This window comes from Pseudochaenichthys georgianus, chromosome 9 (assembly GCF_902827115.2).
Source record: "Pseudochaenichthys georgianus chromosome 9, fPseGeo1.2, whole genome shotgun sequence".
Taxonomy (NCBI): Eukaryota; Metazoa; Chordata; class Actinopteri; order Perciformes; family Channichthyidae; genus Pseudochaenichthys; species Pseudochaenichthys georgianus.
In genome coordinates, this window is record NC_047511.1 from 4,540,581 (window position 1) to 4,552,303 (window position 11,723).

An 11,723-nucleotide genomic window follows, 5' to 3' on the forward strand; every position below is an offset into this window, starting at 1 on the left:
TGGCCGGCAGGGAGCGGCTCCTCGGTCCATTGACACGGAGGACGGAGCAGCCTGGCGGTCACACAGGGCAGCGGGGAACATGCTTTCCAGAGCCTTTCCTTCACTCAAAGATTCCCTGGTATTTATTTGTATATGTAACCGCTGACAGCTCAACATGGGGGCACCGCAGAGACTCGGGAACATATTTAAACAGGTAACGTTAGCTAAAGCTAACCGGCGGAGCTACACTCAGACACGCAGTTAATGTCATGAAGCTAACATTAGCTGTTTAACTGGTGTTATTCTATAACGGTAGGAAGATGTGTCAGGGGCGTGTACTTTGAGGAGCCATTGTTGAATAACAAGGAAATACACATTTCGATCGCTTCTTCTGTCGTTTACATTCATCTTTTGGTATATTTGGCTGGATAGGAACACTTTGATGCACATTCAGTACCAGTGTGTGGGGTTGTGGTTGCGATGCCGATATCCGGACGCGTACAGCGAGGACTACAAAATGACAATAAGTTGACTGGGGGTGTCTGTTCAAAACATTGCACGCTTGAATAAATCATTTAAACCAGTTATTTTTGCCCGACTTATTACTGAATATCGTTCTTAATGTGATACCAAGTCCACCTGAGACCCGTGTACACCTTCAGACAGCCTCCCAGTGAAGCACACGGGGTTTACTCACAGTTTGAAAGCGGAGTGAATAAGTCTTCAACTGTGGAGCTGTGGATAACTTGTGATACGACTTCTGTTCTGTGGCTATCTACCAGCGATCATGTTTATTATTAAAGACTACACACACATGTATCCCTTATCAAAACGGTATTCTGCACTTATCCAGATAAGATGTGACTGTTTACTTTGTTAACTTTCGTTATGCATCGACACAGCGACACAGACCGAATGACGAGGATACTCACATACGTTGAGAACAAACACATATAATCATAATTTTTACTCTGCTGTGAACATGTTTTCGTTTCTATCTTAACGTTAATGCTTTTATCTTTGTGGTCTTTCTTCTTATATGTTGTATCTATTTCTGTGTAACTTGGTAATATTAATTCCTTGTTATTGTTGTCTTTCCATCTGTCGGTGATGATTATACTACATAACGAAACACATGGCCTGATTTGCATATTTTATATTTATATTTATATTATACAACTTAATGTGTGCACTGGAATACATTTATATGTAAAATGAGCACTTATCACATCATAATGTGGGCTCACAGGCTGATACACTAGGATATCAATCTGATCTCGGTCTTAATGGGGCTTGATACAGACCTCAGTCAGTATACTATGTAAAAGCAAATGCCTACTATAATATGTATATATATATATATATATATGACTTAAAGTGTACATACATTCGCTCGCATTATAAATGATGGTTGGGTTGCATTTTTATGAATCTTTTAACAATGTTAATGTGTGAAATTCACCTGTGATAAACAAACGTGTCGCATTGATTCGTGGCTCACTCAGTGTGTTTTGCTGTTGGGACTCGGGTTTGAGTCCAGCATGAACTTTTTAGTTATTTTCATGTCGATGGACACTGAATTATATTTTTGAATAGAGGATACTTAATGTTGTTTGCGGAGACCAAAATGAATGACCAAGCAGCATTTTAAAGTCTAAATATCCCTGCACATGCAGCAATGACTTTCTGCTGCTATCTTTGCAACACGAGTAAACCGTCACATCTTATCTGGATAAGTGCTGCAACGTGCAGAATACCGTTTTGATAAGGGATACATGTGTGTGTAGTCTTTAATAAAAAACATGGTCGCTGCTAGATTGCCACAGAACAGAAGTCGTATCACAGTTTATCCTGGGCGGATCACAGCTCCACAGTTGAAGACTTCTCCACGCTGCTTTCAAACTGAGTAAACCCCGTGTGCTTCACTGGGAGGCTGTCTGAAGGTGTACACGGGTCTCAGGTGGACTTGGTATCACATTAAGAACGATATTCAGTAATAAGTCGGGCAAAAATAACTGGTTTAAATGATTTATTCAAGCGTGCAATGTTTTGAACAGACACCCCCAGTCAACTCATTGTCATTTTGTAGTCCTCGCTGTACGCGTCCGGATATCGGCATCGCAACCACAACCCCACACACTGGTACTGAATGTGCATCAAAGTGTTCCTATCCAGCCAAATATACCAAAAGATGAATGTAAACGACAGAAGAAGCGATCGAAATGTGTATTTCCTGGTTATTCAACAATGGCTCCTCAAAGTACACGCCCCTGACACATCTTCCTACCGTTATAGAATATCACCAGTTCCCAGTGACACCAGTTAAGCGGTAACACCTGCCGTTGCGTCATATCTCTCTAACACTCAGTAAACTGTTTATTTGATATGTTTCAGCTCAGGAGCGCGTCTCAGCTGAGGGGGGCTCCGTTTACAACACACACTCTGCATCCTGTCTGTCAACCTCAACACAAAGTGAGTGCTGCTGCAGGACTCTATTCACGAGTTACACACTTTAACGTCATCAGAGTGAGGGGACAGAAGCTCTGGGAGAACGATATATTATGAAGTTAAGCTGGACGGTAAAAATCCTGCAAGGTCAAATGTGAAAGTAAAAGATAACTGGGAGAAGTAATCAGATCTTGTGCTTGAGTAAAAGGAAGGAGGAGTGTCGGAATCCTCTGTTACAAGTAAAAGTCCTGTATTCAAAATGTTACTCTGGTAAAAAGTACAAAAGTATTGGTGTCAAAATATACTTAAAGTACCAAAAGTGAAAGTAGTCGTTGTGCAGATTGGTCCATTTCAGAATAATATATATGATGTGTTTTATAAAGATTGATCATGAAAGTGTTCTCAAAGCTGGTGAAGGTGCAGCTAGTCTGAAGTACTTTGTAGACTGCAGGGTAGCTGGTGGATTTACTCCAGGTGGAACTAAAGTCTGATTTAACACTTGGTTATATTTCACATCATTCATCCACATCTGTGAAGTAACTAAAGGTATTACATAAATGTAGTGCAGTAGAAGTACATGATTTACCTCTGAATTGTAGTGGGGTAGAAGTACAAAGTAAAACAAAATTGAAATACTCAAGTAAAGTACCTCCAAGTTGTACTTGAGTAAATGTACTTGGTTACTTTACATCACTGGTCAGAAGTGTGAAGATGACGAACTGCTGAGTGCGTGTGGTCTTGTTTCTGACCTCTGTTTCTGTGTCAGTGGTTTGGAAACAGGGCTGATGGTGCTCCATGGAGGAGAAGCCTCCACCTGACACCCATAAGGCTGGAGAAAAGGTAAACCAGGTTCTATCTCATTGCTAACATCATTAGTTGAATGGTTACATTTCTAATAACGAGTGTGTCACTGTGTCCAGTGAGCTGACTGAAGCAGCGTATGAGAAGCTGGCAGACGACACGTTGGATTCTCTCACGGAGTATTTTGAGGACCTGACAGATGAAGCGTTCACTGGAGCAGACTACGATGTTGTCTTCTCTGTGAGTCACCCTGTCCTGTGCACTGTCACTGTGGAACATCTGAATGTTGTACGTGGTATTTTTACACACTAATAATAGGTTGATGTTCATCGTACGCTCACGCTACTCAACTTTGAGCAGGCTTATTATAGAGGTTCTTATTTTTTACACCTTGAAAATGGGAAACGCGTATTAACTATCTAACTATTATACTATAGTTTCCTTAGATCCACAAGAAGGTTTTTTACACACAGGCAGTGGAACTCCCCGACACCTTTAACATGTTGATGTGGAATATCAGTGAAGGTTCCCTTTAAGCTCACAGTAAATACTTTGGGGGTGCTCCTTCACAAACAGTGCTTTCACGTGCACTCCCAGCTTATAGGGCATCAGAGAAAGTGTCCACATAATGCTTGTGGCTCAGGATGTACTGTCGTGTGAGTTGACCCCCTCATCATAAGACTGTGAATCTGGTCCCCAGTTCCTCTAGTCCGCAGCGCTCTTGGGTAAAGATAATGCAGGTCCATTTACCACACAACCCAGTTACTATAAATCCACGCATACTTGCTGCATGTCAGTTTTTGGTTTCCTCGAAGGACAGATCGTTGATGGAATTAAAAGTAATATGTATAGGTGCATCCCTCTATCCTTTTGCTCATCTTTTTCTATGGAAAGTCTTTGACCTGCACTGTAGACATCCAAATAGAACTCTGCTTTTGTGTCCATGGATGAGTTTAAGAAATCAGATAACATGGAGACTGAGGTGCATCTTAATGCACTGAAAGAACAATGTGCTGAGCAAGATCTATGTAATCCATAGTGGATTACAATAAGATGTGCAGGGTTTGAGTCCTAATCCCGGAAAGCACACTGGCAGTTTCCTTCTCGCGAGCCAATCGTTTTTTTCCATTATGTTTTTGGTTGGATGCCTGAAATAAGATCTATGGTTGATAAAGAAAAGGCAGTTGCTAACAAGTTACTAAATAAGACTATTTAACTTCATCACACCAAAGACAAGTCCACTTTTAGCTTAGTGTTGGTGATGTGAAGTCATGTTACCGTCGGGTAGTTTATGTTATTAAGTGACGATTATCCGGCTTATAAATGTGAGTTTGCCACATATCTTATTTTGTGCAGTATTCCATATAGCAATGCAAGAATCCCATTCCTTTTAGTACAGGGAGCCCTTGTAATGCTAACTTTTTGGTCGCCCTAAAAAAACCCGTCATCACTGCACCACTCTATAGAGACATGTTTCACATCAGCAAATCCAAGGGACTACTCAAATCCACTTCCTTTCACTGTATTTCCATCTTAAATGAAGTAATGATTGCTATAAGAAGACTTGAACCTGTTAGTGTCGAGGTTAAGATACAGTTCACCCTGAAGAAGACAGTAACTATCTTCAGTGCAGTGCAGGTGATCCTCCACTAGGGGGAGCTGCTCACCAAAATCTTTATGGTGGAGAGCAGAGCTTGTCATCAACATCTCTGGCAGAACTGGCAATAAGACTGTTACATCAGACATGTCAGTAATATCCTTGAAAGAGTTGTTCTAGTGTCTTATTTATACCCATAGACTGTATGGGTATACCATGTAGTCAGTATATAACATGTTATTGTCATGACCTTAATATCACTCGTGTTACAAGCTAAGGACAATGTTGTCTCAAGAGCACAATCCTCTCCCAACACTAAACTGTAGCTACATTGGAAGATTATAGAGGAGCATAATAAATAAGAACATTTTAAGAGAAGACAGCCTTGCAAACGTTTTGTATCAAAGTAAATACATTCAGAATGTTTATTTCAACTTTAAGGGTTTACAGTTTATTTAAAGCAGATCAAAAAAATAAATGTAAATGGCATTGAATTCAAAAGAAAGGGAAAGGATGTGTTGGGAACAGTTATGTGAGTTAACGGGAATCTCAGGCAGATTAGTCACCACATAAATATCCACACATTTATGTGATGTAACATATAATTAACTAATACAAATATATCTGTTTCTAAGAAAAAAAAACAGCATTCATTATTACTGAACATATGTTACTGAGATTGTTATGTAACTGAAAGCAAAGAGGTATTTGGGTGTGTTCACAAATCAACTGCTCTCTTCTATACATAGGACTTTTATTTAATGTGTTTGCTTGCTTAAATACATTTTGCCCAGTTAGTGAGACATGACATGTACAACCTCCGCCTGCTACAACCAACTGTTTATTGCTCAGATGTGTATATATATATATTTTTTTTTAAACTATCCAAAGTGTGTATTGGATTTTGATTGGCTGGAGAGTGTGCATTATTTTGTAGCTTCATAATAGGAAGGTGCCAGTCGTAAATTAAAGGTGGGGTATGTAATTTATTTCAGAAACACTTTTTGTTATATTCCATGGAATGCTCTTAACATCCCGATAGCAATGAATATCTGAAGTGCTTTGACCAAAAATATATAACAAAAATGTAATCTGTGGAACCCGTAGCGCTGTAAAAAGCACGACCAATCATCTGAGCCGGCCCGGCTAAAGTAACTGGATGGCCTACCTGCCTGTCAGCCTGCCATCTGTGCACAAACTTGTCTCGTGCCCTCATTGGTCATGTGCGCGTTCCTGTGTGTTGGAGGAGGGGCTCTGTGAGGAAGGGGCAGATCTTTTCCGGCTGTGTATTTTCAAATTCTAGCGCACTCCAGCTGGTTTCTCCAAAATGACCTACCCCAGCTTCTCCAACCACTCAGGTTTTTTAACTAACACAAAGGTTATAGTCAAGTTGCCAGCTAAAATAGTCCTGTAGTGAACCTGGAAATGTTGAGTACCCCAAAGTTTATGTTATAAATGTACAGTACGGGTCCCCAGCACATAGAAACTGTCAGATACAAACTTGCATATGTTGGGCAATTTGCACAATAAGCATAAGTGTCATTAATTAGCATATGCAGACTATCAAATGGCTTGGCACATTTATTAGTGGTTTTGTTGATGTTGAATACATTTCTGAGATTATGATCTCACAAATGGCTGTTTTAACCAGAAAGCAGACCTATTTGTAATCTTTGTGGGCTATTTTGATTTATTTTCGGTCGATTTTAATAGGGGTACTCTGTCATTTTTTTATCCTAAAAATGGCAGAAATAGATTCAACCTCCTCAATATTTCTCAAAATCTACACGAAAACTGTCCAAATTGGCCAAGCCAATTTTGAGCTATTGTCTGCACATGCTGATCGCTGCTAATAAATGCAATTTTTCCTAATTGTGCATATTGCCCAATGTATGCAAGTTAGCATCCGGCAGTTTCTTTGTGCTGCACTATACATTTCTGACATAAAACTTTGTGGTACTCAACATTTCTGAGTTCACACTGCTGAAAAGTAGACTATTTAGGGAAAGTGAGATAATCTATTTTAACCAAGCTGTTAGTGGGTGCAAACCTTTTTCTCTTTGGACTGAAAGGGGCGTCTACGCTATGCTTTACTGGTGACAGCTGCATGACTTGTTTCAAGTACATAAACATCTAATTCCTCTAAAGGTCTTTATAGCTCCTCCTCCTATCATAAAAACCCCAACCTATACATTGGTGAACATTCACCATTGGCTGGACATCCTCAGTGGTCCCTGATAGCATGAGAAACGGATTAATTGAAACACAGACAGCTGCCACAGTTTAAATTATAGTCTGTAAATCCATAGGAAGGTGTGATGCAGGATTGTTGGTTGGAAACATCTCTGTGCTCCATAAAGCTGCTCTTTGGCTGCTGTGCTCTGTTGCCTTATTGATTTCTTGCCCTGTAGAATCAACACTCTTGGAGCTTGTTGTTCTTGTTGGCAGACAGCTCCAGTTTATCTGGCAGGAAGCTATAAATCTGTAAATCCTTGAGTTACAGAAAGACAGTGATCCTGACCTTTCAGAGGGGAAAACATTTCAGGACAGAGAGATAGGACATTGAAAAGTCATGCTCACTGTATAGGGTGGTTAAGGAACGAGTCATAAACCAGGAAATGGGTTAGCAGTTTAGCAGTTCTGGGCTTCTTCTTCTTCTCGCAGTCAATATTTAATGAATGATTTTATTGGTAAGATTCCCAAAGTGAGGTCTTTGGTTTTTCATGTGTTATTCTAAAATATGGCATTTAGTACCCGGAGTAGGAATTTCTTGAGCCTCCACGTACAAAATGGCGGTTGCATACAAGTGGCTAAATGAGACTACTCACGCTGAACACTAGCCACCTTTAGCTTACCGGTGGTGATGTGAAGCCTTGCTGATGTGATGTGGTTTGTTTTTAGCCCAATGTTAGCTATTTTCCTTTACCCATGCCTGCACCACTTTGTTACTATTGAGTATGTTAGCATTTTGCTCACTGCACCTCTACGGCCTCAGCCAGCTGCGGAATCTGGATTCATTAACTTCATACTGGATCCTTCAGACGTCCCACAAATAAACAGATCAGTTGTGACCATAGGTTATGACGTGTTCCTACGAGAGGATGCTATTTTGGTGTGTGTCAGCTCCTGCACAGATTGACATATCACCGGGGGGAGGGACTGTGATGGGCTGCCTTTATTGATGTTCTAGACTCACACCCAGGCTTGATGACAGCTGCTGATAAATATAATCAGAGAAAGACTGTGTAAAACACATTACTATGTATCCTTAATATTCTAGATAAGATACATAAAATAACATGACAATTATAACATGACAACAACATGGAGTTTGTAGTAATCCAAAAATAATGTGTAGAAAATAACATTGAGTTCTACGGAGCCCTGGAGGGTTCATAGAGAGAAAAATAAATAAAACAAGGCCACGCATTATTAATTTGTGCACACAAGGTGTAATTCGTGGCCTCAATTTAAAAGGGACCTATCATGCAAAATGCACCCTTGTACGTCTTTTATACATGAATATGTGTCCCCGGTGTGTCAGGGAACACAACCCTTTCCTCTATACCCAAATCTCTAGAAACGGGGCTGCAACGGATCTGATACAGACTGATCCAGATTTGAATTATTTTCTACGTCACAAAAGGGGTGCTCTGCTTAGTGGTACATTCTCCACCTATCAGGGGAATGAGAGGTTGGGCCACAGCCGGCCATTGCCAATGGAGACGCTGTAGTACATATGTGACCCGCTCTATCGAAATCAGTCGGAAGTCGCAACGGCTCATTTCAAAAATAAATGTGGATTTGCGTAAAAAACTATTTTTTCGGGGTTCAGGTGTTTTGTTTGATTTTAAACAAACAAAGTCTTGGCTTTCAGAATATGAAACTTTTATTTCCAAACTCACACGATAAAGACATTCTTTAAGCTTGTAAAGGGAAGATGACAGGCAATCTGCTCTTCCGCAGCGCCGCCGCTCCCTCCGGCTGACATTATGAATGTAAGCGTATAGTAATCATAGATAACACGGCAGGGTCCGTTAAAGTTTGTTTTCATCTGATTTTAATTAAACAAAGTCTTGGCTTTCAGAATATAAAACTTGTTTCGGCAAATTCAGATGATAAATACAACTTTGAAGCTTGTAACGGCATAATTACAAGCGGAGAACGGAGTACGGAGTAACTTAACGTCACAGCAGGCATAACAACAGCCGGTGTTTCTCGTGAGGGTTTTCCCCGGGAAACAAACGCAATACACACACACGCAAAATTACACAAACACACACACACTTGCGGGCTTCCCCCAGACCAGTAATCCAAACGAAAATATCTTCCCTCCGTAGTATTTTGATCATTTGCTAATAACCAATCGGATCGATGGATTCCAGAGAAGAGGAAACTTTGAAGGCCTTTTTCTCAAAATGATGACTCGGTGACAGTCATTATATAATGTGACATATTTCGCTTACTATTTGGAGTACAAAAACAATCCTGATATCATTAGAAAGCTAGGAATATCCTCTTTCCAGCAGTGTATTCAACTCAAAATGTGTCTTCGGGTCAATGCGACTGATTTCGATAGAGCAGGTCACATATGCCAGGCCTGTAAGTGGCGCTGTAGTCTGCCACAAAAGCAGCGAAGAAGACTTCCCTTGCATGGTTGCCCTTCTGTTTATTCTCCGCTGTGGCTCTTTTTCTCCCTCCCCGAGGCAAGCGTTTGCGCCTCCTGCTTTAAAACAAATGAATAATGACTCTATATAATCATCTGTAAGGGATAATGTGGAGCGACGCGGTCATTATGGGGAAAAGAACACGACAGGCTGATCAGGAGCCCGAAGCGAAGCGGAGGGATCTAGATCGGCATGAAGGACATGCACATTATCCCGCTTATTACATTGTCACATTCTCAACAAAGTAATGATATGACTCCCAATATTAATTGAAATGCTTTTATGGATTTAGAAAATGATTTTATTGATTTAAAAAATAGTTGTATGTATTGATTTAAATTGACATGCATCCGCTAAGAAAGATAGTCCGTTGTTACTGTTTGAACTAACGTAGCAACGGCAGGAACTGCTTCGATTTTCTCCCCCTCTTCTGACAGCCCAGCAGCTGATCTCAAAGCACCCCCTCTCCTGCACGGGGGCGTGGTCAGCTGCAGCTCACAGAATCAGCCCCAGCTCACAGAATCAGCCCCCTGCAAAAACAGGGCTGGAAAGAGCAAATGGAGTGAAATGAGGCATGGCTAAAATGCAGGATCTGTTTGGTATTTTGAAGAAAAAAACTATATTTATATACTTTATATAGGTATGGCCCTGTAATATATTGTTCAAATATAGCATATGTCCCCTTTAAATAAAACGAGGCCACGTTTTATTAATTAGTTTTATTAATTTGCACGATATACATTTTTCTCGTTCGCACAAGATACTTTCTTATGGTTAGACACATCGAACTGCCCGATTATTACGCCATATTATTAGTTTTATGAAGAAGATGTCCGGTCACCAGGGCGTGTGTATGTTTGTGTCTGTATGTGTGTATGTGTGGGCATTTGTTTTCAGAAGATATTATGATAGTGGCGTTTGTACTAGCCTACATCGAGATTAAGATTAAACTAACTTCTTTCACTTGGGAATACACATATGGAGTTAGCCAGATGTGTGTAATTTACTGTTCATGGAAATTTGAAAACAAATGCCTGTGTCGGACACACACATACACCGAACACACACACGCACATCATGTAGCATTTCACGTTTCCATAGCAACAACAACTTCCTGTCAACAGCGTAGACTCGCCTTCAAAATAAAAGCATCTAAATAAAACAGGAAGTTAGCCTAAACCATTTAAGACATATACAACTGCAACGAAAGTAACAAAAACAATGTCATATCCTTTTCAGTTTCACAGAACACAAATTGGATTATTTACACATGTAAATGTGTGTGTGTGTGTGTGTGTGAGAAACGTAGCAGCCTCGATCTCTACTGTAAACACAGTGAAGGCGCTGCGTAAAAGACACAGCTCTGATAGCAGATACTGTGAGAGTCACGGACATGAATTCATAGAGCAAGGCAGACTGGTTTACAGACTCTCCTGTTTTGCCAATCCGGTGCTTAAACAAATAGCTCTACACCTCTGGCCGAAATGTCCCTAAAATGAAGTCCGAGTTTGAAATATATCTCAAATAATGTATGCACTGTCATTTTCCCACATAAACATAACAGTCTGCAATGAAACGGTTGTCTCCTGTGCGCTCCACTTACTACTTGGCGCACTGGTAACTTTCTAAAAAGTATCTTGTGCGAAAGAGAAAGTATATCGTGCGCACTTAAAAGTCTCTTAAGGGTCTTCAGTTGTATTGTAGTGGCTGCTTTGCACTGGGCCCCGATAGAACACAGGATAACATCTTACATTATTTTTCTCGCCTACAAAGCCCTTATGTTGTAGATGTTTTTCTTTTTTGATATACACACACGCGACACAGATTGCACTTCTGTCTTGGCAATCCTCTGTTGCTCTCCTTGAGGTTTATTCCATTTGTTCCCCATTAATTGTGGGATTTCTTTTGGAGTTTTTCCTTGAGCGATGTGAGGGGCTAAGGACAGAGGGTGTCGTGATGTGGAATTTGTGATATTGGGCTATATAAATATAATTTGATAGATTGACGGTCCTGATGAGATTATTGAGTCTATAAATCTACCATTTACTCTTAAGTCTTTGTGATGATGTTACATTACATTGCATTTAGCGGACGCTTTTATCCAAAGCGACTTACAATAAGTGCATTCGACCAAGAAGATACAAACTTGAAGAAGAAAGAATTAGGGATGCTCCGATCGCCAATTTCGGGGCCGATCGCCGGAATCAGTATCGGCCGATACCGATGGAGTG

General features: G+C 40.4%; 1 protein-coding gene across 1 annotated transcript in view; it reads left to right on the top strand.

The window, feature by feature from the left end:
- Window position 1: 1 nt before the first annotated feature.
- Window positions 2–11,723, top strand: part of fxn (frataxin) — an 18,322-nt gene continuing 6,600 nt past the window's right edge. Inside the window, exons 1-4 of the mRNA XM_034091387.2 lie at window positions 2–193; window positions 2,374–2,451; window positions 3,194–3,267; window positions 3,348–3,468. Of these exons, the coding sequence (XP_033947278.1) occupies window positions 155–193; window positions 2,374–2,451; window positions 3,194–3,267; window positions 3,348–3,468 (312 nt within the window). The 5' untranslated portion in view covers window positions 2–154. The remainder of the gene's footprint in view (window positions 194–2,373; window positions 2,452–3,193; window positions 3,268–3,347; window positions 3,469–11,723) is intronic.